The 27499-nt window shown below is 39.0% G+C and overlaps 1 protein-coding gene across 3 annotated transcripts; it reads right to left on the reverse strand.

The window, feature by feature from the left end:
* Window positions 1-3202: 3202 nt before the first annotated feature.
* txlng (taxilin gamma) lies at window positions 3203-27495 on the reverse strand. Of its 3 annotated transcripts, none has more exons than XM_008107263.3 (10): window positions 27338-27495; window positions 16810-17125; window positions 16283-16374; window positions 14986-15156; window positions 12580-12774; window positions 9787-9906; window positions 9293-9367; window positions 8296-8388; window positions 7795-7890; window positions 3203-6468 (listed from the first exon to the last, which is right to left on the reverse strand). In XM_008107263.3, exons 1-10 carry the CDS (start codon window positions 27443-27445, stop codon window positions 6148-6150), a joined length of 1587 nt encoding a protein of 528 aa, XP_008105470.1. In that variant the 5' UTR covers window positions 27446-27495; the 3' UTR covers window positions 3203-6147. The 3 variants fall into 3 exon arrangements, with proteins under 3 accessions (XP_008105470.1, XP_008105471.1, XP_003218944.1); XM_008107264.3 differs by lacking the exon at window positions 27338-27495 and adding an exon at window positions 18078-18217; XM_003218896.4 differs by lacking the exon at window positions 27338-27495 and adding an exon at window positions 17947-18082.
* Window positions 27496-27499: the final 4 nt, after the last annotated feature.

Consider the following 27499-nt stretch of genomic DNA (forward strand, 5'->3'; position numbering starts at 1 on the left):
CCACCTAATGTAGTGGTTCTCAACTTGTGGGTCCCCAGGTGTTTTGGCCTACAATTCCCAGAAATCTCAGCCAGTTTACCAGTGATTAGGATTTCTGGGAGTAGAATGCCAAAACATCTGGGGACCCATGGATTGAGAACCACTGACCTAATGGGTAGAGAGATAGGTGTCAATCCTGAAGGTTCCTCCACAGACCACCCTTGGGCCAGCACCTAAACCCCAAAGGCCAATCCAAATTATCATAGTTGTTCACTGTTTAATCAAAAGCCATCCTGGTGGGTGCTCCCTCCCAAACCATTTTTCCAATTGCAAGAAACTCTCATTCTAGCCCCAAGGGGAGCCCCTTTCCCAGCAGCTGAAACCACAGAGCCCAAAGAGGACAGTCCAGAAGCTCACCCTAGACCCACAAGTGAGGTTCTGTTCCTTACTAAATCTACTTTAAAGTTTTTTATCATGCTAAGTGACTACACCAAATATTAGTTACCACAACCCAATAGTGACAGTATGCGGTAGGTGGAAAAAAAACCCCATTATTAGATTTGGGTGTGGGGGGGGGGAATCCTACCCAGCCCAGAGGCAACCAGTCTTAATCTTGCAATGACCTGAGGATGGGTTGATCACAGGGAAATAGATAAGTGGCACCAATACGAGAGGCAGCCACAATTAGTATAGTAGGCTGCTGCCCCTCATCATGTAATAGGGGGGGGCTCAAACAAGCCTATTCCCATTAGGCTCAAACTGGTCTCTTCCATGTGAGAACCCAAGATCTCAACTCTACTTTGAGGCTTTGGGTAGGGCAACTGTGGGGCATGTTGGATTTTGTAATTCTTTCCCTGGCACCATTCTTTGGCCAACAGAACAATAAACAATTTCTAATTATTCCCTCAATTTCTGCATGTCTCTTCTGAAAATGATTGGAGCCAGCACTCTGGGAAAGGTCCCCAAGATTTTGGACATCAAACTGGACAGGTAGTCCGATATACCAACTTGGTGGTGTAACAGAATTAGTTTCCACATTGGAAGAAATTAGCTGAACTGCTAACCCAAAATGTAATATATATTGTTATAATCTCATAGAGACAGTCTCTTCCCAGCTTTGGCACAAGGCAGCACTAGCATGAGGAAAATCCAACCATCTCTCACTGTCTGCAGTCGCTGACACATGAAGCAGCCTTCATTGGTAATTGTTTTCCCTCTGCAGTCACTATTTTGTTATTGAGGCAGAAAATGGCTCAATGCTAGTTTTTTTCTGGAAAAAAATGTTTTTTTAGCAGATTTGTTTCTGTTTCCTGCTTTATGGCTTCAAAAACTTTGGCTTTTATTTTGAAACAACAGTATGACACAGAGATTATGCTCAGTTCTTTCTTTCTGAAAAGGAGCCTGTCAGGTCCACAAATATCCCACTTCACACAGACACATTTGCTAACTTTTAGTTATTGTGGAATTCTCTTTATTCTAAAAGTTCTTCTGAGGACAAGGGACATTTTTGCTCCTTCAAATACACTGGAGTTCCCATGAAGATAAAAAATACCCCAAAAGTCATACAATGTGAGTGAGCTAAAGTGGACTGAACCTGAACATTTTCAATTGGATAATTATTCAATGTTCTATTTTGGAAATGAAAATTTAAAAAGAAACTGGATCCCATTCTGGATCCACATGGTCTTTCACATTAATGCTATTACAATGGAAGAAGAAATAGAAAATACTATGCTGGAATCCAGAACAAAACTGATCACACACCAGAGTATATTGATAATTAGAGGTGAAGGGAATGCACAGGTATGAAACAGAACAGAACCAAACCTTGTAGAATTTGGCCTAAGATCAAGAAATGAAGCATGAGAGTGACTGATTCAATGTTCTGAGCCCAAACAGTTGGTTCATTAGAAATCTGTTTTTCAGGCAACCAGAGATGAGTGTTCACTCAGACATCACCAGATGGCCAATACAGAAATTAAGTAAGACTATATAATTGGAAGCGGAACATAAAGTTTGATTTTCTACAAAAACCAAAACCAAATAGGAGCAGTTTGTGGAACAGACCATGAACTGCTAATATAAAAAAATACAGTACAGCTGAAGAAGCACACTAAGTCCATCAGCATGTGAAAATGCATCTTGAGGAACTTCTCTGAAGAATTAAGGACGTTGAATGTAGCAGACTTCCATTAGTAACTGATAGAGAATGAGAACTCTGGGGAAAAAAACATGGATACTCTCAGGGAAGAAAATAAAAAATACTATCTGTAGCCAAAAAAAAGGGGGAGGGGGGAAGAGCCTAATTAGAAAAATGAAACCCTGGAGAAATAGTAGACAGTTGTTTCAGAGATAGCACCACCCAAACTTTTCTCAGTTCCCTTGCTATTATCATATTTGCTTAGCGTCAAAGCAATGGGCAATGCAGTTTTCCAGATTTTGCCAGAACGCAACTGATTCCATTCCTTCATTGGTTCTCCCCATCAAGCTAAGCCCTCATCACATAAACCAGACTTCAAAATTGTTTGGCATGCCATGGGGGTTGTCAATCACCCTGAGAATTCCACACCATCATTCAAGCCGTCACCATAAATAACAATGTGCCTATGTGGCAACCAATGAAGGCAGATGAAAACTCCCTCTTATCAGCACTAGACCAGTAGTGTCCAACCTTAGATCCTCCAGGTGTTTAGGACTTAACTCTCAGAAGCCCCGGCCAGCTTGTCAGGAATTCTGGGAGCTAGATTTTGGTCTGGAGGACCAAAGGTGAGATACCACTGCACTAGACCATCTTCTATGTCCCTGCCTCTTAGCATCTCCATGTCTGATTTAAATGGAAAGATATGGGACTGACACACAAGTAAAAGGCGATTTTCTGCTCTTTCCATAGATGAAATATTTCAAAGTGCTGGGATGCTCCAAAGTCCTACAGATTTGTCATGCCCTGTGTATCCCTAAAGATTAAAAATAACAATAGCTACTACTTTAGTGAAATATATACATGACATTTTTATAATTACTCTGCTATATAGTATTATAACAAAGTTCTAACATGAATTTTTACAGAAATTAAAATATTACAAGTTTCCATCACAAGCTGATATACCAGTATTATTTAATACTACCATGAAGCAGTGAGCATACATATCTAAGGAAAAACCCAACCTGAAAAGTGAAGCCTATATGGGGGATCTTAAGAAGAAAAAAACACAAGAGTCTAGTATTTTAAGCACACATATTTACTGAATCTATACAGAACCGAGTAGATAAAAATTCAGATTCACATTAGTGAAAAATCTCTACAAAATGTTCCCGAAAAGCAAAAACAAAGACTGCCTATTTATTCAGCATTTTATTCATGAAAGCAAATATGGTTGTAAAAATAAAGCAATGTGTTCAGCACAAACTAAATTTCTGCATCACTTTTCACAGTTATTTCCATCTACAATCTGAAGAGGTAGATTTTCTGCAACACCTGAGAATTGAACTGCAAATTAACCAGGCATAAGTGGACCATGGATTGGAAAGATACAGCCCTAACACATGTATGCAAATACACCTCTTAAAAATGAAAGGGGATTAGTTTTGTGTTGGTTTAAAGGGAAGATCACTTTTTGACTCTAGGACTTGGCTGTTAACTGAATATTTAAGCACCAGTTATGAACTGAATGCACTCCTTAACTGAACATCTCTGATGGAAATGGATTGCAATTTGTATAAAGAAACAGATGGGATAAACAAAACCCTTAACTTTTTAAAAGCCCATATTTACTGATTTAGCACACATCACATAAGCTTTATATGTGATGTGTGCTAAATAAATCAGCTACAAAACAGCAGTGTAATCCCTTAGCGTAGATCAAATCAAGCAAGTGCTGAATATTTCCTATACTGGTCCTCTTGTTGGCCAAAATATGGAATGCCTTGAAGCTTCAAGAAACAGTGAATGGAGAAAGGGTGGCATGTAAGATGGTCACCATTTAAATTTCTTTTGGTAGCAGTCATCAAAATACGCTGATGTTTATCTCTGTTGTTGACTGAAAGTCAAAATCTATTTTGGCTGACAGGTAGAGGAAGCATCATACTAGTTGTGTCTGCAGTTAAGACTAATCAATAAAGAATGTGGGTTTGGGGAAAACTCCATAACCTTTGCAATTACCTACCAAACTTGCACTTAATTTACAATCCTTTTAGGGCCCATTTGTTGAACTTCTCAAGCAAAAAGGAGTTATTTCCATCTTTCCTCTACCTAATCCCTTGAAAATATCAGCTAGATTTGTACAACAAAATATTATCTCTCCAGTACCTGTTACTATCAAATTATTAAAACTGGAAAGCTAAATCAATGTCTCCTGAACACATGCCAGCTATGTTTACTTTTTGCTTTGTTTGGAATATATTCAGAGTGCAAATGCAATCAGAAGTTTTCAAAATTAGGTTATTACAAGTATCATTTTGATTCTGCTGTCATATGAGCCAATGCCTGAAAGGGTTTCTTCCAACCTTTTATTTTCTTCCATTGCATCTCTTTCACTATGTACATTGTACAAGTAGAGGGAGTGCATCAATATAGCGTGAATACGTATTTGAGAAATCTGTCACTTACCTGTAAAAGGCTACAAGGAGGCAAAGAGACAGCCTCCTGGCAGTTATGTGCTTAAGTTAAGAATCCATCAAAACAGAGATGAAACTAGAAGCTGGAATTATTAGCATTTCCTCAATGTAGACAAATAGAAAACTAACACTGGTAGGCAGGCAGAGTTAACAGCTGCTGGTGACCTAGTAAAACTCTGCTTATATTAACAAAGGAAATACTCTTGGTCCCTGTATCTTTACAAAACTCAATTTTTTTGGGGGGGGGGGGAGGGTAGAGGGGTTCTGAAACTTTTCAAGTGAGCTTGCAACTAAGCCCAACACCACAGAAAGAAAATGAAGCATCCCCTTGAAGTGCCATGTGTACCAGGTAATCTATAGATACCAGAAGGCACTTTTAACTTACAGGTTTCACCTAGTAAGACATTATAATTTAAGCATTAATGGAGCAAAAACATCAAACTATTCTTCCCCCATCTCCAGGTCTGATTTAAAAGTACTCATCTATACTCCCACCTGCATATTTAATAAGGGCAGATCCCTCTTTATGAAAGCATGCGCCCTGCCACATATATGTATGATGATTTATAATACTGTCCAAAATGAACCAACACAGAGTGTTACTGATCATTAAATGGCCATGTTCAGTGATAGAACGCATTTGTACACACTACACTGGGCACCAAACCTGTTGAAGTAATTATGGCAGAACAAATGTAATAGTACACTTCTGTTTAGCAACCACTAACCAAAATCCCATTGCAAATAAGCGGCAACTATACACATGGATTTGCAGACAGTGGGATTTACATCTCAGCTTAAAAAGATCCCCTTGAAGGGAGGCAGCAGCAGCACACTTGAAATGCATCTAGACTTTAGTTGGTGGTTGTTTGGACAACATTTGCCTGGCTTTGGCCCCTGTTCCTTCATTTTAACAGGTAGGGCAACAGTCACTGCATCTATGAATTGATCGTGCAGGTCGATCCTGAGAAATATGAATTGTGCACCCTGTTTTTCCAGTTGCAAAATTTCAGAGCTACAGGCAAAACTGCAGCTACACTAAACCCTGTAAGATTGTTCAGCTTTGTTCATAGAAATATGAATCTAAGAAGCCAATCAGTAGCTTCCATTGGTCATCACATGCCCAGTTCGTGTTTACTGCAGCATTTGGTAAATACAAATCATTACTAAACCTTATTTTAGTTAATAAAAGTGTAGGTTTTCTTTCTTCCAAATCACGTCTGTGACAACATGGGTCACAGTTGTTCCCCTAACATCATGTCAAACTTGTACATGGGTTTGTTATGGCGTTAGAAGAAAGGAATTTGCATGCATCCTTCGACAGTTGTTTTTTGATTAGAAAAACGAGGCAGATGTGCAACACAGTTTGTGGAAATTTTATAGATAAGCTATTCAATAGCTGCTATGCAGCTTCCTGTACCAGGCAAATTCTGTTCTGTTCTAAGAAAATACAGATATGGTAGAAAAAGTAAGAAAATTTTCACCACAAAACTAAGTTACCACCACCAGTTAAAGTTATACACAAAATATATCTCTCAATACAGTGTTTACACTTTAGCCAACGAAATCTGTGGTCGGAATGGAACCGTGACAGACAGTTTTTTGAGAGCCCTCATTTGCCAGTTCAGGATCTGGCTGGATGCCTTCTTGCGCTCCATTGGAAGATACCCCCAGCTGCCCATGAGAGTTGAGCGCGCAAGGCGGCAGCCCAGGGACATCGAGATCAACACTGGCTTCTCTTACGGAAAGCTGTTCCTGAAGGACTTCCACTTTCTCGTTCAGCTCGTTCCTTTCAGTTTGAAGAGCTCTGCACAGCTTTTCCAAACGCTCCAGTTTTATTTGGAAGCCTTTGTATTCTTTGTCCTTAATGGTCTTCTGTAGTAAACAAGATATTGTATGAGACACTTGTGATACATGGTCAGAAACATTAGGATGACAAATGACAGACTTGCATGAACAATTTGTTACGATACCCTTTCACATACAGATTAGTCCCTCAATTAGTCTACCACCAATATGACCAAAATGTTCCCTATCCTTTCCAGTCCAACGTTCTTATTTAGAGTCTATATATTGTTTTATATTATACCATAGTATTCTAGTAGGAATACTATACTGTACTTATTGTTCTAGTATGAAGAATCTATATTCCAACCCTTGAAAGCAGTAAAGAATGAAAATACTCAGACTGGTTTAACTCAGAATGGAATACAACTTTCAAAATCTTTATCTATTAAAAATTGATTGTGTCTTGCATAAGTATTCACTCCTCTCAGACATTTCCACATTTCGTTGTACTGAAATAGAAATGGATTTAACTGACATTATTAACAGTAGAAGATACTTAACACCGAGAAGATGCGAAGTATTTGTATTGTGGCAAAAAAAAAAAAACAAAATTAGTTCTTGATAGCTGGAATGTTTACTTATGTGTGCACACATACACAAACACAATTCCACATGTGGCAAAAGCACTTTGACAGCAATTACAGCTGTGTATCTTATATCAACTTTGCACATTTAGATCTTGCCATTTTTGCCTGCTTTTCTCTTCTGATCACAATTGCTCAAAATGGATGGGGACCACTAGTTAAGAGCAGCTTGTTTTGCTATTCCAAGACATGCAGGTTCTTGTTCTGAAAACATTTGTGTCAAAATTTAGCTATGTGTTTTATTCTGGGAGATAGCACAAAATGTAATAATTAATATAATAAATATATATGCTTAGCGTAAGTGTACCACTTAATGGTGAACTACCCCCGTGCTAGAATGATATCCTCAATTCTGACCATTTGGCTTTCCTCTTGCCGCTTTTCCATAAAGCAAATCTCTCTGAAGTGTCTGTTTTTCCATCTCTATTGCGAATGCCTCCAAGAACTTCAGAGTCAGAATTGGTTCCTTGGTTGCCTGAAGTCCAAAACACCTGGAGGGCCCAAGTTTGCCCATGCCTGAGTATCATCCTTTCCATTTTCTAATATGGATTAAACAGTGCTCTGGAAGATGTTAACAGTTTACATTTTTTTAATAGCACAACTCTGCCAGGGGCTTCTGTATAACTTTATCTAGAACTTATGTTGGTAGCTCCTTGGTCTTCGTGATGTTTACTTTGTTCCAGCTGTATTTCTTTCATTTTAATTTTATTGTTGCTAAGTATTTTTTTCCTGTGGCGAGAAGGGGATCTAAATTATAATAAATACTCACTTCTTCAGCCATTTGTAGAAGAGCCTTGTTATTGTTTTCCCATTTTGTACGCCAAACAATTATTTCTTTTTCCAGTTTTTTAATCTTCTTAGTCATCTAAAATTAAATTTGATAGTAATGTTTAAAACTGTGAGTTTTAGCAAGCTCCCAGAAAATATTTCTTTCTGTACAATTCTTCCTTAACTATCACTTAAAATTAGATTTATTAAACTGAGGAAAAAGTATTTTTACATGACATATTTCAAGCAGTGCTTGGTTATATCTCCCACTTAGCGTCACTCACCCCAAAATTTTAAAAAATGAAACATTTAAAATGTGAGAACACGTAATTAGACAGGTCACTTAGTTCAGATCTATAGCAGACTGCTCAGAAGGCCCATTAAGTTCAGAGGAGCTTACTCCAATATGAATTTACTAAACTTAGACTTTTTATTTTTCATTAAGCATTTTCTCCCCACTTTAATATTCTCTTAAAATTAAAAACACTTCCAAGCAAAGTACCTTTTCCATCTCTTGCCTGAATGTTGTAAAAAGTTCATTACTCTTTGCCATTGTTGTCTGAAATTCTTCAAATTTATCCATATAGAGAGAAAGCTGAAGAAAACAAAACAGGAAACTGAACATTTTACTATACATAAAACACTGAAGGTTTTCTGAAATGGCTTAAAATCTTACAATAATTAAATATGCATTTTTGACAAGAGAGGAACTTAATGTGAACTATATTGATGGTTAACCAAGTTACATCTGTATTGAAAGAACACCAAATACACACCAGGCTCTTTTTACAGCCAATGATATTGTGATACTCCTTTGGCCAGAGAAAAACAGGTATCTGACTCTCTTGGAAGTGTCTAGCAGTTCCTGCACTTTTAAAAAAAGCAAACAGAAATGGATTTCCAGTGATTTCCTTTTCTTAGATGTTTTGGCAGTGTTTAGCAATTTATATTTTAGACACTTTGAATAATTTGAATTTATATTTACTGTTTTAAATTGTTGTTGTCTGTTTACAATATGTTATTGAAACATTTTAACAAAATATATAAACAACACAACTTTCCTTTTCTTAAAATAGCTTTGTGTATACAGTGTGATTTGAAATCCAGTCTCACTTTTATTGCTGAGGGTACATAGTATACCCTTTCCTCTCAAAGGAAGTTGAAGAATGGAGTCAGAGGAAAGAACCAGCAAAACAAGGTAGAAAGAAACCTGCTTGGCTTGGGCTATTACTGATGCCTCCATACCCAGAATCCCCCATACAAATAAATCCTCCCTACAACTCTGTGCTGTATAACATTTTAAGATAAGCAACTTCCTTCCTCACCATGACCTACATTTTCCATTACAGAGAACTGTACCTAGACTGCTGAGGTAAAGTAAGACCACCTGAAATAAAGAAGTGAAAGAGCAAGGTGCTATTTTTTTTTTAATAAACTGAGTGAGTCATTACATTTTAAATATAATAGAACAGGTACAGTCAGACTCTAAATTGCTTTACCTGCTGTTTTAACTGGGCTTCTTGTTGTTTCATCTGTTCACATTTGTGTCTGGACTCAGTAGCTTCTTTTAGCAGCTAAAAAGAAAGAACACTGATTGTCTGTACTATACTTTAGCATCAGTAAAGACAGTACATAGCATACTCCTTTTAAATTTTATTCACCCCACTATATAAAATCATGTTTATAGCTAATATATTTATGAAAGGACATTCTTATTTTTGTCCATTCAAATTAAGAACAAATTTGGAAGCTAACATTCATAGCTATGTTTGGTTTACATTGTAATGTCTTGCAGCCAGCTGTAGTTATACGCAAAACCCAAATCTTTCATATTAATAGTGCAAATGAATATAAACCAGCAGATTTAGTCTGTTCAATTTTGTGTAGGAGGGGCAGAAATATAGGTTTCAAACTATTAAGGAAAATATGTACTTACTAAACAAGGAAACCTACCAGAAGTCGCATCTATTTCTTATGAATGTAAAACACTTACAAACTCCCTCTCTCGCTGATGTTTTTCTTCAGCTTCTTTTATTAGCTGTGTTGTTTGCTGAAGCTTGGCATCCACCAGCTGCTGTTGCAATTCTTTATGCTTGAAAACTTTGTCCATATGCTAGAGAAAAGCATTAATATTCATAGAATAAATACCTAGCAAAAAAGTTTTTACACTGAACATGATATTTCACTGACTAGTTTTGTCTCAAATTGTCACTGACCTCCTTTTCATTGAGGTGTGTACTTGGGGAACATGTCATAGTAATCTCAGCACAAGCAGAAGTTACTTTAAAATGAAATGATCATGTCAGCTACAATGCTTAATGGATATGTAAGTAAGCCCACCCATTCAAAACACAAGTGGAGACCTATCTCTTCCGGCAGGCCTACCCAGACAGTTTTAACTTAATTTTAAACTACTTCCACTCTATGTCTAACTTTTGTTTTGTGTATTTTAATATGTATTTTATGGAACTATGTTTTAATATGTGTATTCTACAGAGTGTTTTAAAATGGTTATGCATTTTAGCAACATGGTAACCCCCTCAAGCCGTGAGGAGAGGTGGGTAAGAAATAAAATTAATATTATTATTATTAAACAGAACAGGACTTATTTCTGAATAAAATACTGCACTATTACTGAACAGATACATCACAGAATCAATATGATCCCCGCACACAGAAATCTTAAAAGATTCCTGCAGAATCTGTTATGGCAAAGAAACAGCATGATTTTCCAAGTGGGAAGAACTGATGAGCAGCAAAAATAAAAGTGAGAAAAACAAGAAAGTATTGAATGTTGATAAGCATACACATATTCCTAAGTAAGGAAGCATACACTTCAAGAATCAGAGAAAGTGAATATACTTAGGGTAAGCACCAATTTCTTGATAATGGAAGTAAAATAAGTACCTGCTCAGAAAAAAGAGGAGACATTTTTGGCTTTTATTAAGGAGTTGGAAATTATATGAAGGCACAGAACAGTAACAACACAAACAGTCACAGAATAGAAAGTGACAGAGGAAACCACAGTACAGACGAGAATGTAGGTGCAGTTTTTGTTTTCTTAGCACCAGTAACTCTGAAAGGAACCAAGTGTAAGAATGCTACACTTCTATTAATAAATTGTAGCAGGAGATGCAGAATAAGGAGAGAACGTCCTGGTAATTGAAAAGAAAAAAAACTTATGTAATTAAATCTCCCAATTGTTAATTAGTGTAACTTCAACGACTATGCAACAGCAAGGTCATTTTAGTAATCGTGAAGGAAAGCAACAGTTTGTTTCTTAAGATAAAACGGAGATTCATATGTGTCATGTTCTGTTTCAGACAGCAGTTTAAATCTACAGATTTAGGCAATGAAACATCAGCACTGGAGAGTAATTCTTGCAACAATAATTAGTCTGAAATAGTTGAAAATACAGGTATGAATGAATGAATGAATAAAGCAGTGCTGGACAAGACACAGCCCATGGACTACATGCATACCATGACCTCTACATTTCTTGCAGCTGTGGCTTTTTTAATGAAAATAAGGCGTGAGGAGAACGTATGCCTTGGTTTCATTGCTAACCAGTTGTTTTGGAAGCATGTTTAACCTCATAAAGGAGGAATGCACAGCTTCTTCCTAATGAAAATAGAGCTTTCAGAGGCAAGCATCATGCAGGCTTTGTTTATTAGGCCAATAATACTTCCAGGTTACAGGAGAGCTATTAGCTCTGGGAAAAGTATGTGAGCATATCATGAAAAAATTAAGAATTTTTGATAATCCCAAGAATTTAGTAGTGAAATGTTCTGGAGGAATGTGTTTCCCCTGATACAAATTATGCAGAGAAAAAATGGAAGATGGTAAGGTATGATATTGCAGAACTAGGCATTAGGAATGTTACGGTTCATTGACACCGAGACTGGGCTGCTTCCCATGTTCTTGCAGTTGCCCTAACACTCCATCTAGCTCCAAGTAGGCGAGAGGCACTGAGACTGGAGAGCATGAAAGACTAAAGACATTGTCTGAAAAAGATACGCTGCATGAAATGTGAATTTTTCTCAAAAAATCACTAGAAGAAAAACAGCAACAACAAAACAGCACACATCACTATTTTGAAGATGACTGGAAAGACCTGGGTACAAATCCCTTCTTTTAATAAAAAATCTCAAGAGTATAACACTTCAATCTATACTCCCTGCCAGCTTCACCTATCTTAGAGGGTTGCTTGAACAATAAGGGGAGAACAAAGCTGCATCTCCCCAAGAGAAAGGATTAATATAAAGGAAACATCTATTACTAAACTGACATAAGAGAATTCTTTTTCAAGTGGATAGGAAGTTCCAGAAGTCTTTGAATTGCTTTTAACTGGGTAAGATTCTGATTCATGACTATTTTTGGAAGCAAACTTCCTGCACCCAGGAATTACTATGTTACTCTCAATAAATACATTCAAGCAAGAAGATCAATACTGTAATATTCTAAAATGAAATTCTATTAGCTTCGATTCATGGAGCAAGAAAACTTTAATATAGCTTCATAGTAAGTATTGACAAGGTGGCACATTCTTGTAGAAGTACAATTTAAAACTCCTGAAAAGGAAAAGTGGGCTGTATCCTTTGGCATACTGTGGTCTAAAACTGAATTTATTCAATTTTAGTAGCTTTCCCCTACCTGCCCAAACTTTGCTCAATGAGTTCACAAAAGAGACACAGTGCATTACTTGAGAAAAAGTTTGTTCATGGGATTTTGGATAAAGCCATACATTTATATAAGGTTAATGAGGAATTGTGAAAGGTTTACTCACTTCTTCTCGCAGTGCATACTGCTCTACAAGTTTCTTCAACTTCTCCCCTAATTCAATATTTTCCTGGCGGAGCTTTGCATTGTGTATCCCATGCTGCTCCAGCTGAGCTTGAATTTCATTTAGCGTAATTTGGAAGTGTGCAGTTGCTTCTTTACGCCTTTCCTCCTCTTCACGGGCTTGTTGCATGTTCTCTTCCTTTCATGGAAAGAGATGAAGCAATATGGTTTCACTAAAGTGCTTTTACATTTAGTATTCAGTCACTAATATCTGAAGCCAGATCAATGCCATCTTAATAGTTCAGAAACCTGGGACAAACTGGCTCCCAAATCCTGGCAACAATTCAGCCATCAGACAAACATGCATACTTTGATCTGTTTTCTCCACTAGACCATAGAAACTTTTCAGAGGCTGTTGTTGTTCGTGTTTACCAAGCTGCAGCTTCTGACCTACAGAATGGTAGTTGTGCGTTTGAACTTGGAAACAAAAGCTGCTTATAATAAGCTCTTTTGCAAATTAGGTTTATTTCTAACAAAAGCCAGTGAGGTGTATCTTTGGGAGACCAGGAACTGCACATGTTTTGCAGAAGGCAGTAGAGGGAGCATCTCGTTTTGTCCCTGACTAACCCAAACCTCTTCATTGGAGAACATTTTGGCTAGCAACAGTAGAAGTATTCCTGAGATAAGAAAAGTGAATCCAAATGTTAGTCTGCTATAGCTCTTCCACACAGTAAATCTACCATGCAATATTCCGAAACTGATCAACATATACATACTAATGTAGAATCAGAGTTGGAAGGGATCACAGTCCAACCCTTTGCCAATCAGGAATACAAAATCAAAAACACTCCTGACAGATGGCCATCTAGTTTGTACTTTAAAAATTCCAAAGGAGACACCACTACACTACGAGACAGCAATACTTCACTGCTGAACAATTTTTACTGCCAGGAAGTTCTTCCTAATGTTCAGATGTGATCTCTTCCTGTAATTTGAATGCACTGCTCTGTGTCCCAGTCTCTACAGAAGCAGAAAACAAGCTTGTCACCTTCTCAGTGTGGCATTCTTTCAAATGTTTAAACATGAGTATCATGTCATTCCTCAGACTTCTTTTCTCCAAGCTAAACATAGCCAGCTTGCTAAGCCATTCCTCAAGGCTTGGCCTTCAAATTTTTACCATTTTGGTTGCCTTTCTCCAGCTTGTCAAAAATTCCAGCTTGTCAAAATTAGTAAAAATGTTTCCTTCCTACATGAAAGCCTATGCTTGGGAAACATAACTAAGCACCTGTGTTTTGAAAACAACCTACGTAATAAAACCAAGTGGATGATAGGACTATTGCAACATCATAACTTCAGCTGCTACTTAAGTATGGTTAAGCATAGGGGAAGGGGGCTAACACAAGTCTGCCTCCTCTTCCCTGATTTCCTTTGATCAATTTGCAGTGGCTTGATCAAGGCAAAAGCAGCAATGTGTAGAATTGTTTTTTTAAAGAAATCAGCAGACATCAACAGAAAAAAATTATCTTAAGCTCCTCTATCATTACCTTAAAATGAGGTTTTCATTCATCTTACTTTATTTGGTTTACATAATTACAATAGCTCTAAAAGCAAAAGCAATAAGGGAAGAATGTGCATCAACACACCTACTTCTTCGGCATGTACTGAAAAAGAAAAACCGATTCATGGATATACCTGACCAGACTGAACTTGAGGATCTCATCTATAAACATTACTCCAGACAAGACCCAAGTCCAAACTATATAGTAAAAACAGCAAAACAATAATACTGCTGTTCAGCTACACAACTTAGGAAAGACAGATCTGTAGATTCTCAGAATCTTTTTCAGCTTTCCTCAGAAGCTTCTTGGCCAAGAAAGGTGGTCCTTCTGATCATCTTCAGGGCGATCTGTTTCCTTGATTTCCAGCACCAATCCTGAAGTTAACTATTAAACTTTATCCACAACCATTGTAAACCACTATTTTCTTGTCAATACCTATACCATATCATTTTTCTAGTATGTAGAGCCAATAGTCATATGTTTCTTGTAACACTGCACCTGGGAAAACAAACTGCACCACATTTGTTTATATTTGGATAAACAAACTAGTAGTTGAGAGAAGTCTGATTTTCTTTCCAGGATCTTAAGGTTGAGGCTCAGTATAAAACAAATAAATGTACTAATTCACACACAGATTTACCAGGAACATCAAGTAATCGAGGGTCTTCTTCACTATCAAATGCCATCAAAGAATGAACCATACAGTCTTTATTTCCATCTGTGCAATTACCTTCTGTTCTCCATTTTGCTATCACTCTAAACTTTCAGACATTTTCCATGCAGTCACTCTATTTTCAAAAAAGAAATTATAGCACTCAAATGTTGCCTCAGGCACCACTGTCTCAACTGACCTTCAATGTCTTATTATGACGTTGAAGCTCACGACAAAGAGATTCCAGTTTGCTCCGTGCAAGAATGGCTTTACTATGTTCACTCTGAAGGTGGACCTTCTCCTTAACAACCTGTGCCTGTTTCTTCTGAAGCATCTTCATCTGTCTTTGAACGTTCCGGCTCTCCTCCAACTAAATAAGAGAAATGAACAAGGGTAGAAAAAATGTTCTTTCCTAAACTAACACGAGTAACACTTCAGGTGTCTTTGTAACTATGGACTGCAATAGAGAGTGCACTCATTATAAATCACAAGTGAGAACAGATCAGGTAGAAACAGGCCTTCACCTTAAAATTGTGATCCAGGTGTTCCTTTGTTAGATTTCAGCATACCTGAACCCCAGATGAAATGAAACAGGATTGTCAAGATTCAATATGCATTCTCTGGCTATTTAAGGCCCAGAATGAAACAGTGGTCAGGTGTCCTAATATTACCAACTTTTCATATACTTAAAAGTCTGGTAAATTATGTTTGTGGGGATAATCTGAAGTTTTTGTGCAAATGATCATGTAAAAACAAGTTCTAAGAATAAGTTGATGAGGTCGTTAACCCAGATGGAGGGCTGAATCAGCTTCCAAATAAAGTTCACATAGCTAGTTTCTCAGCAAAGAATTTTATGACACCATAAACCTTAATTTATCCCTACTGCCCCCCTATGAATTAAGAGGCAGCTATTAACAAATCACAAGCATTATGGCTAGACAATACACGCACAATGAAATTCCTTCTCTAATCTCTCTATAACTACAAAGCTCTTATCTCAAATTTGCCATACTCCAAGCATTCTCTGAATATAAACATTCTCTATATGTAACATGTTTAAGGGATATAGGGCTCTCCTAGAAAGATAAAAGTGAAGGAAGTAAGAGTCACCAGTTAGCCAAAAATGCAGTCCTCCACATACAAGGCAGCTTTATACATTAATTGAAAATATGCTCCCAGCATACAACATAGCCAAAACAAGTAAAGACAATTTCTTCATATGCATATATATTGCAGTTAAGTGTTCTTGAATGAAGAAGCAACAAGAACAGAAACAAAGCTCTATACAGAAAAGTAAAACATATTTTGCAAGATTCACCTCTGAAATGCACTTGCTAACTTAGCTGTGCTTACAGGATGTCTCGGTGGAAGTGTTTCCCTTTATTTCAATAGATCGTTGTTTAAAGTAATGCATTTCCTCAGGTAACACTTATGTACAAGTGGATTAATTTACAACTGCCCCCCAAACATGTGACAATAAAGGTGGTATGTATTACCAGATCAGCATATTTCTTGCAGAGTGCAGCTAACTTTTCTTCAGGTGTAGCAAGAGTGTTTAATGCTTGCATCAATAACAGCACTTCTTTTCCTACAGATCAAGAAGAAAAATGTCGTAGAAATACTGCCACAGCAGTTTGGGTTTTGAAGATCGTAAAACAATTAGAGTACTTTTAATTGGTTTTTTTTAAGTCAGGCAAGTATCAACAAAAAATTAACACAACTTTCACATAGCACAAAGACAGATCTGTACTCTGCTGTACCCAGCTACAGAAAAACACAGTATAACTGTTTGACACAGAAGGATTATTGGTTTCAATTTTGCCTACAAAATAAGAGATGTGTACAAAATTCTAAGAAACCAAAGCGCAATACTACTAGTTACTGCATGTTTAAACTTCTTTCCAAAAACTGTTTCGTGGGAAATAAAGAAAAAAAGAGTAATAAGAGAAAGCCCATTAGAGAACAAGTAATCACTTTCTAAAGCTAGAATACAAAGTTATACAAGATTTATTTAGTATAGTACCTAAGTTTTTCTCTTTGCTCTTCTCACTCTCTGGGTCTTGCTGGCCGTCTGGTGGGTCTGTTCGGGCTTCTTCTCGACCAGGAGTCTCCTCTCGCAGCTCTTGAGCACAGAATGCCGTTTTCAACAGCTTTCTGTTCCTGACCATGTACTCGTCCACCTCACTCAATGCCCCTGCGCTTTCTCCGCTCCCACAATTTGTCCCTGGAAGTGGCAGAGAGGGGTTCAGGGCAGGGCACTCACTGTTTCTCAGCGCTTCTTGATTGCTGCTTTTGCCAAACCCACACATCTGGGATTCTTCCATAGTAAGCAACATACACTAGAAGGAAACAAAAAAGTCATTTAAATCAAAATATCCTTTATACATCTAACAATTCTACAGTGTAGATCAGACATGGGCAAACTTGGGCCCTCTAGGTGTTTTGGACTTCCAACTCCCACAATTCCAGACAGCCTACCGGCTGTTAGGAATTGTGGGAGTTGGAGCCCAAAACACCTGGAGGGCCCAAGTTTGCCCATGCCTGGTGCAGATGCACCCATAGTCCTCAAATAACCAGAGGAGGATCTACCAACTGCTGCACTTGTCTCCCTGCCATACTTTGCACAGAGTGTGTATGTCTGATCCAGATATACATTTAATGCATCTTTTCAAATGTCATTGGCCAGATCCACACACAAAGGATGGCAAGGAGGCAAATGCAGCAGGTGGTCGAGCCTGCTACAGATGCACCTACAGCCTATGTGGTAGATAGAACAAATGCGGCTTGCTACTTTAACAGCCCGGGCTCAATGTTATGGAAACCTGGTATTTAGCCTTGTCTGCCCAAGAGTGCTGGTGCCTCTCTGAACTACAACTCCCATGATTCCCTAGCATTGAGCTATGGCAGCGAAAGTGGCCTCAAATTGCTTTCATTTTACAGTGTAGATCAGGCATGGGTAAACATGGGCCCTCCAGATGTTTTGGACTTCAACTCCCGCCATTCCTCACAGCCTCAGGCCCTTCCTGTTCCCCTTCAGCCGCTTAAGCGAGGCTTGAGGCTGTGAGGAATGGCGGGAGTTGAAGTTCAAAACACCTGGAAGGCCCGTGTTTGCCCATGCCTGGTGTAGATGCACTTTCGGGCCGAAACGACCCACGGCTACCTGCTCCTCAAAGCCCCGCCGCTGCCTCCTTCATTAAACACCGGAAGCTTCCGCCGAAAAATAGCACAGCGCTGGGGGCGGGACTTCCGCTCTTCGCCGACCTAATCCCCGGTTGTTGCCGAGGCGATTACCTGCGTGACGCGCGCGCCGGAGGTCGCCCCGGGACGCGCGCAAGTGAGCGTCCCGCCCCCCTCAAAGTTTGTCGTCACGTCCGCTCTCTGCGGCCAAGCAGCACCTATGTAGACCGTCTTTCTCTCTCCCTCAGAGGACAGTCATACGACCGGTAAAGAACTGGCTCCTGCGCCCGACGGGCCTGAAAGCAATGGCTGCATGAAACGCCCCTCGCCTGCAAGGAGGAGCCGCTTTGCCGTTGCTTGGGGCTTCCTGCTTTATTCACCCAACTCTTGACTCCTGGGCAACTCCTCCCGCCGCTCCTCTCCTCTTGAACAACCTTTCTCTTGGTTGCTGTGAGTTTTCCAAGCTGTCTGGCCATGTCCCAGAAGCATCCTCTCCTGACGTTTCGCCCACATCTATGGCAGGCATCCTCAGAGGTTGTGAGGTCTGTTGGGAACTAGGCAAATGGGAGTTATATATCTGTGGAAGGTCCAGGGTGGGAGAAATAGCTTTTGTCTGTTGGAGGATACCGTAAATATTGCAGTTGACCAGCTTGACTAGCACTGATTGGCCTTGCAGCTTCAAATCCAGGCTGCTTCCTGCCTGGGAGAATCCTCTGTTGGGAGGTGTTAGCTGGCCTTGATTGTTTCATGTCTGGAATTCACCTGTTTTTGAGTGTTGTTCTTTATTTACTATCCTGATTTTAGAGTCCTTTAATACTGGTAGCCAGATTTTATTTTTTATGGTTTCCTCCTCTTTAAATAATATGCTATGCCCAGGTTGGTTCATCAAGTGCTCTGCTATGGCTGACTTCTCTGGTTGAATTAGTCTGCACAGCCAGCCTTTCATGTTCCTTGATTCGTGTTTGGGTAATGCTGTGTATGGTGGTCCCTATTTAGACGCTGCACCCAAACACGAATCAAGGAACATGAAAGGCTGTGTGGACTAATTAAACAAGAGAAGTCAGCCATAGCAGAGCACTTGATGAACCAACCTGGACACTGCACGTTATTTGAGAACACAAAAATGCTGGACCACTTTAACAACCACGATGTCAGACTACAGAGAAACCACTGAAATCCACAAGTATGTGGGGAATTTCAACAGAAAGGAGGAAACCATGAAAATGAACAAAATCTGGCTACCAGTATTTTAAAAAAACTCTAAAATCAGGGCAATAAATGAAGAACAGCACTCTGAAAACAGGAGAATTTCAGACATGAATGAATCAGGGCCAGCTAACACCTCCCAACAAAGGATTCCCCCAGGCAGGAAGCAGTCAGACTTTGAATTTGCAAGGCCATTAAATGCTAATCAAGGTGATCAATGGCAACATTCACACTTGCTTCCAACAGACAAGAGTTCTTTCTCCACCCTGGACCTTCCACAGATTTATAAACCCCACTTTCCTAGTTTCCAACAGACCTCACCCCTCTGAGGATGCCTGCCATAGATGTGGGTGAAACATCAGGAGAGAATGCTTCTGAAACATGGCCATACAGTCCAGAAAACTCACAGCAACCCAACTCTTCTCTTGCTTTATCCCCCGTAGTAAGACTTGGGGTGTATCCAGATTGTAGAATGAATGCAATTTGACACCACTTCAGCTGTCATGTGTCAGTGTTATGAGATGGGAGTTGTGGTTTTACACAGCCTCTTCTGCTAAAGACTGTCGGTGCCTTCCCAAACTACCACGGTCAGGATTCCATAGCATTGAGCCATGGCAGTTGAAGTGGTTACAGACTGCATTAATTCCACAATGTGGAACGCGCCCTGGTCACTGCTGTGGACATAGAGAAGTGGCTAAAGTCAAAGCAGTACAGTCCTCAAAGTACAAGTTGAGTATCTCTTCTCGGAAATGCTTGGGGCCAAAGGGGGTTTGGATTTCAGATTTTTTAAAATTTATATATTATGAGAGATCTTGGAGATTGGACCCAGTCTAAACACAATGTTCAGTTATGTTCCATATATACCTTCCACACCTAGCCTGGAGGTAATTTTAAAGACAAAATTTTAACAATGTGCATGAAAAAAGTTTGTGTGCACTAAACCATTAGAAATCAAAGGCGTCACTACCTGCCACTTGTGTGGGTGATTTTTGGTTTTGAAGGATTTTGGAATTCCAGATAAAAGATGCTCAACCTGTAATAAACTGTTGAAGATGCTTCTTTTTGTGTTTGCTGCCCCAAACCTTCATTTTTATTAGCATGAGCCATACAGACTTGACTAGACTTACATTTTAATTTAATTTCTCATTTGTTTGGATTAATGATAAGTTTATCCGAACTTAAAATGTTAACCTGTTCACAAGTTCTTCCTGATAATGTGACTCATTTGAGATATTCAGGTTTTAATCTATGTAGCAGTTAAGATATTAGCTAAAAATAAAATTCGTAGAAAGAGGAATCCTCTGAAAGACTCATATATAATAACCATTTCTTTACTAATGTTTTGGTATTTCTATTTCAAGGAAATTTAAGAAGAATTTCAAAAAACATTTTAGTTATATATTTGGTGAAAACAAAAAAAGATATACCGTCATTCGAACCTTCTAGAGCAGTGGTTCTCAATCTTTGGTCCTCCAGGTGTTTGGACTTCAACTCCCAGAAATCCCAAATAACTCGCCAGCTATTAGGAATTGTGGGATCTGAAGTCCAAAATACCTAAGTGACCAAAGATTGAGAACCACTGTTCTAGTCACTTGGAGAGTTTCCTAGTTTTGCAAATCTGATTACATTCTTGAAAAAACATTTAGTAGTACCACAATTTCAAGTCAGAAACAAACTTAAATCAATGCATACTTCAAATACAATTAAATTATATCAAACGCCAAACGTTGGATTGCATATCTACATTAACTAATGTAGAGAACAATGCTGATGCCGGCTAGACTATGGGAGTCAGTTTACAAACATTTGAAGGTCACACGACACCCACCTCTCTTCTATAATATGGAATCAGGGTGATATGCTCCAGCAGTTTTTGCATGTAATTGCTGAATTTCTGTTCCCATGGTTCCTGCCCATTAGCTATATATAGGCTGAGGTTTTGAGAAGTAGAATATGAACCAAACTTTAAAAACCACTGCAATTTATGCAGATATAAAATGTTTACATTAATTCATAAGATAACTTTCTGTGTTGCTTAACTAGATTTCTGTAAGTTGTATTGGCTAATCTGAAGGAATTAAAATGATAGCAAAATGTAACAGATACTATACAACACATTAAAAAACCACAAGTATTCTCTTATAAGCGTAATCACTAATATCACAATTGAAGAATAAAGCGCAGATCCACACTTTGACACTGTACACTGATTGCTTCAGCTTACATTTTCACTGCACCTCTTTTCTGTTTGGCACTTTACACTATCAGTGTTATCCAGGCAGTTCACTGAAGTTTTAAGGAATATAAAAGGTGTTGAATCAAGCACATGTGTATAAACTCAATGCTATGAAAGAAGTGCAAAAAGGTAATGCTACAACAACCTGACTTAATCTGACATTTTAATGGTTTTATGAGGTCCACTGTATAGACAACTCAAGGTGAGGTTCATGCATAAACATTCCTAAAGGACACTGGAGTGGAGACTGGGGTTTTATGGTGCAGCAGCAGCTCTGTAACATTAAATATCAAACACAAATGTGTTGTGTTTATATATTTGTAATTTGCATTTCCAAATAATCCACAATGAACTGAATATAGTAGTTACATTGAGAGAACTTTCTCCTAGCACCTCTAATGTGGGGCTGTATTATGAAGTAGCACATAATACAAACTTTAATTCATGGTTATTAGCCTCAACATTCCTAGCTTCTAATTTTTAATGCTCACATTTATAAGTTCCATCAGCCTTCTTCAAAATAAGTCATATCGTTACAATATAATAAAGACAAAAGGGGGGAAAGTTTGAAAATGTCTTTACACTAGCAATTCATTTCTAAAATTATGCAATCTAACATTCTTTTCTTTTTAATAATCCCCTTAAAACCTTTATCGTTGTAATTATTTGATGTCAAACTTTAATTTATTTTGATTAATTTTAAAGATGAAAAGTATGCTTTTATTGAAGAGTCTAGCAAGAAGGTTGTTTCTTGATGAAGTTATGCACCATTTTTTCCCAATTAAGAATTATGTGCAGCTTAAAGGCACCAAATCTCTCATATTAGAAGCTAAGCAGGGACAACCCAATCTGTACTTGAGACTACCAGCAAATACTAGGTGCTGTAGGTGAAAGGGGAAGAAACTGGCAAAGTCACCTCTGAATGTATGTTGCCAAAGAAAACCCTAAGGAATTAATGAGCTCATCATAAGTCAGTAAGCGACTTGACAACACATAAAATAATTTCGTGCTATGTTGGTCCAACAGACAAAAAACTAGAAGAAATTACAGAGAGTGCTTTGTTTCTTCTGCACCACTATTAATCAGTTACATAAGAAACTTTTTAGTAGCATAGCCTGATGGATTTCTTTTATTGTAGCTAGCTAAATAAATGGGTTCATCAGAGGATTCAACTGTACAATCAAAGATGTATAAGACTTCCTCTAAAACTGTTCTTGGTGAGCAATAATAGAAGCTCACCATTAATGGGTGCTACTTCTGCAAATGTGATTTAATTATATGCCCCCTACTGAGCCATGATTACAAGGTACAGTAGAGTCTCACTTATCCAGCATAAACGGGCCGGCAGAATGTTGGATAAGCGAATATGTTGGATAATAAGGAAGGATTAAGGAAAAGCCTATTAAACATCAAATTAGGTTATGATTTTACAAATTAAGCACCAAAACATCATGTTATACAACAAATTTGACAGAAAAAGTAGTTCAATACGCAGTAATGCTATGTAGTAATTACTGTATTTACGAATTTAGCACCAAAATATCACGATGTATTGAAAACATTGACTACAAAAATGCGTTGGATAATCCAGAACGTTGGATAAGTGAGACTCTACTGTAGCTTGAAACTGAACATACTATAGTTTGAAAAGTTAAATGAACAGTGCTGCTTTCTGTTTGGTTCTAGCCACAGATCCAAGTTATTTTTGATTTGTAAAGCCTGAAACACCTGATACTTAGTCAACCTGGTTCCACAAAAGCTTGCCTGTTTGGATTTATTGGTGGCCTTACTCTTGATAGTCTGTTTTAGTAAATTAAGGTAGATGTTTACTACAGATGAGGTAATATTTCTATGACAGCACCTCTTCTGAGTGCCTTCAATATTTCTTGGCTGTTTTCCAAACTCTTGCAAGTGTTAACCCATTGTTATTATGTAAGATCATATTTTAATCTAATCTAGTATCAATAAATTATTATTACTTGGTTACTTCAACTGTATTTTTATATATATAGTAAAGTATCTTATGTTACTGCTTGGTAGCACATGGAATATAAATACATTAAACAAAAAGAAAGCATTTAAAAGTAGTAACTGGAGTCCCTCCTGATTCCACACCTTTACATTTTCTGTACCTAAAATGCTAGTGTTTCACATTTATTACATTTCAGTGGTACTTAACTCAGCTTGCCCAAAACTTCTAATACATTTGAGCATATAGTTAATGTTTCTGCTCACACTGATGAGCAAAACTGTCTCATAATGAGCATGATGAATCAATGTTCCCTTCTCCAAAAAGCAAACTTTACATTTTGCCAAATAAGGACCACCATTTACTATGCTGTTGTATATAAAGGGACTTTAGCACCCATGAATTTTGGGTTCTTTGGGATGGTCTTTGTGTCTTCGAACCAAACCCCAGGGATATCAAAGACACACTTTTGTAACAAAGCAGAGTGAGGAATTGCGTAGCAGTTAACCTCAGCTGTTAAGAAGAAGACTGGAGTTTTGCAATTGCATAAGCAACCTGCTCAGAGACCTTTGGACATCATATGAGCCAAAGCAGCATGGCACAGCCAATCTTTTTTCTCTCCAGATCTGGACGTGTTTCTAGGAGGCAGCTACTGTTATCAATGTCTGACCAGATGTCTTCCTCAACTCCCTTTGATGCTGGAAGACCTTGATAGAAACATTCCTTGGCTATGGGTACATAGAAACACTTTGTGCCTGAACATATCTGCACAGTATTTGCATGCCTTTCCAGTAGGAGCATGCTGTCCACCTTGCTTTTCCTATAGAAAATTTTGTGAGATTGGAGTGATATCTCAGCATTCTGACCACTGGTACAGAGAGACCAAAATGAGCAGAACCTGAGACTCGCCTTTAAAAAAAATCTAGCAGATTCACTAACAATTCTAAATCTTTTCATACACCTTTCTTATTTCTTTGTGTGTGTGTGGTTTTTCACTTTCAAGGAAGTCCTGTGCCCTAATTCCCAGAGCTGGCTGTACTTAACACTTTAGAGTTAGGAAGAAAGGGAACCTCTTAGCCCAAATATTCCATACAAAGAATAAACAATAAATAGCATTTAACCCTTCCAAAGGAATGGCAGGCCTGGCTTTGGTGGGCAAAATGATAGCACTCTATTTTTGTTTTGTGGCTTCTAATTTTGATGGTTGTTTTCAACAAGGACAAATGTAAGATACTACACTTAGCCAGAAAAAAATGGAATGCAAAGATACAGGATGGGTGATACCTGGCTCAACAACAGTCCATCTGAGAAAGACATGAGCCAACAGTGCGATTTTATTATTTATTTATTTACTATACTTTTCCCCCACGGTGAGACGGTGATGCAGCAGCTTAAAAAGCCAATGGGATTTTGGGCTGCATCAAAATGAATATCATGTCTAGATCGAGGGAAGCCATGGTGCCTTTGTATTCTGCTTTGGTTAGACCTCATCTGGAATACTGTGTCCAATTCTGGGCACCACAGTTCAAAAGAGGTATTGACAAGGTCTAGAGACCATGCCCTATGAGGAGTGTCTTAAAAAATTGGGTATGTTTAGCCTGCAGAAAAGAAGGTTGAGAGAAGACATGACAGCCATATATAAATTATGTGATGGGTTTTCTGCTGCCCTTGAAACTAAGAACTCAGAGCAATGAGTTCAAATTACAGGAAAGGAGATTCTACCTGAATATTAGAAAGAACTTCTTGACCGTATGAGCTGTTCAACAATGGAACTCTCTGCTTGGAGTGTGGTGGATGGTCATCTGTTGGGGGATACTCTGATTGTGCTTTTCCTGCATGGCAAAGGGTTGGGCTAAATGGCCCATGTGGTCTCTTCCAACTCTATTATTCTATGATTCTACATCCACAGTTTGGTAATACTTTAATGGCCATGGCACAATACTATGGAATTTTGAGAGCTGTAGTTTTACAAGGTCTTTAGCCATCTCTTCCAAAGTGCTGTTGGTGAATCACCAAATTACAAACCCCAGAATTAATAGCACTGAATCATGACAGTTAAAGTGGTGTCAAAATGTTTTTTTCAGTGCCAGGTTGAAACTCTTTCATTATCAAGAATAGCTGACACTTCGTATTCTATTTTTTCCTGCTTTTCTTTGTCTTGTGGTCATGCTGGGCTCTTACTGTTTTAACTCTTTCTACCCTGTAAGATGTAGTTTTGAATTATTTAAATTATTTAAATAAATATGCTACAATGTCTAAATGACATCATCATGTTCAGATGAAAAATATTAATTTTGGGTGTGTTTTTTTACTGCTTAGTTCCTCTGTCATGCGATACTTTGTGCTTTTCCTGCATGGCAGGGGGTTGGACTAGATGGCCCATGTGGTTTCTTCCAACTCTATGATTCTATTGTGGAAATTAGAGTGATATCCTTGGCTGTTGTGCTTTGTATTACACTGTGGGTTTTTTCTTCTTTTTTGCAAGCTATTCTTCCTCCTTTCCTGTGTGTCCATAAGTCTCTACACGGATATCTTAGATCATTCACGTCAAATGTGAGGCCTGCGAGATAAACCTAGCCCACCATGCCATTTTATGTAGCCAGTAAGGCTTTCAATGCAACACAAGTTACATTTATGCTTCCTCTTCATCCTGGAAAGCAGTGACGAGTGGTGTGCCACAGGGTTCTGTCCTGGGCCCGGTTCTGTTCAGCATCTTTATTAATGACTTAGATGAAGGGTTAGAAGGCATGATCATCAAGTTTACAGATGACACCAAATTGGGAGGGATAGCCAATACTCCAGAAGATAAGAGCAGAATCCAAAATGATCTTAACAGATTAGAGAGATAGGCCAAAACTAACAAAATGAAGTTCAACAGGAACAAATGCAAGATGCCTGGCTCAACAGCAGTATGTGTGAAAAAGATCTTGGGATTCCCCGTGGACAACCTGTTAAACATGAGTCAACAATGTCATGCGGCGGCTAAAAAAACCAATGGGATTTTGGCCTGCATAAATAGGAGTCTAGTGTCTAGATCCAAGGATTTCATGCTACCCCTCTATTCTGCCTTGGTCAGACCACACCTGGAATCAACTGTGTCCAATTCTGGGCATTGCAACTGAAGGGAGATGTTGACAAGCTGGAAAGTGTCCAGAGGAGGGCGACTAAAATGATCAGGGGTCTGGAGAACAAGCCCTATGAGGAGCGGCTTAAATAACTGGGCATGTTTGGCCTGCAGAAGATAAGGCTGAGAGGAGACATGATAGCCATGTATAAATATGTGAGGGGAAGTCATAGGGAGTAAGCCTGTTTTCTGCTGCCCTGAAGACTAGGACGCGGAACAACAGCTTCAAACTACAGGAAAGGAGATTCCACCTGAATATTGTTGTCAGATGGATTGTTGTCAAGATTCCACCTGAACAGCTCTCCTAACTGTTAGAACTGTTCAGCAGTGGAACACTCTGCCCGGAGTGTGGTGGAGGCGCTTAATTTGGAGGCTTTTAAGAAGAGGCTGGATGGCTATCTATTAGGGCTGCTTTGAATGCGATTTTTCTGGTTCTTGGCAGAGGGTTGGACTGGGCAAAATTCAGCCCTCCAATTGTTTTGGACTTCAACTCCCACAATCCTAACAGCCGTAGGAATTGCCGTAGGCTGTTAGGAATTGTGGGAGTTGAAGTCCAAAATACCGGGAGGGCGGAAATTTGCCCATGCCTGAGCTAGAGGCATCCTTGCTGTGTTTCGTGGTGTTCCTGTAAAGCGCCATGTAGGCTGGATGGTGCTATTGGAATAAAGGACCATAGCGATGATGATTTCATGGGACGATGAGGAGGGGGAGGTGGGACGGAATGGCCCCAGGCGCCGGAGCCCGCTTCCCTCACGGCCGCGTGGAGAGAAGCCTCCTCTCCTTCCTTCCTTCCCTCCCGCCCTCGCCCGGCCGCGAAGACAAACCCGCCGGGCTCTTACCTCAGCGCCTCCGCGGGCTTTTTCTGGGGTCGAGGCCGCCTCCGCCTCTCCTCGGCGCCTCGCTCCCTCCGGTGGGTCCTGCTTAACCTCTCCGCCGCGCGCCGCCATACTGTGACGGCAGGAGCCAAAACAAGCCGGCCCACACCGGAAGTCCTCCTCCGC

Source organism: Anolis carolinensis, chromosome 3 (assembly GCF_035594765.1).
Source record: "Anolis carolinensis isolate JA03-04 chromosome 3, rAnoCar3.1.pri, whole genome shotgun sequence".
NCBI lineage: Eukaryota > Metazoa > Chordata > Lepidosauria > Squamata > Dactyloidae > Anolis > Anolis carolinensis.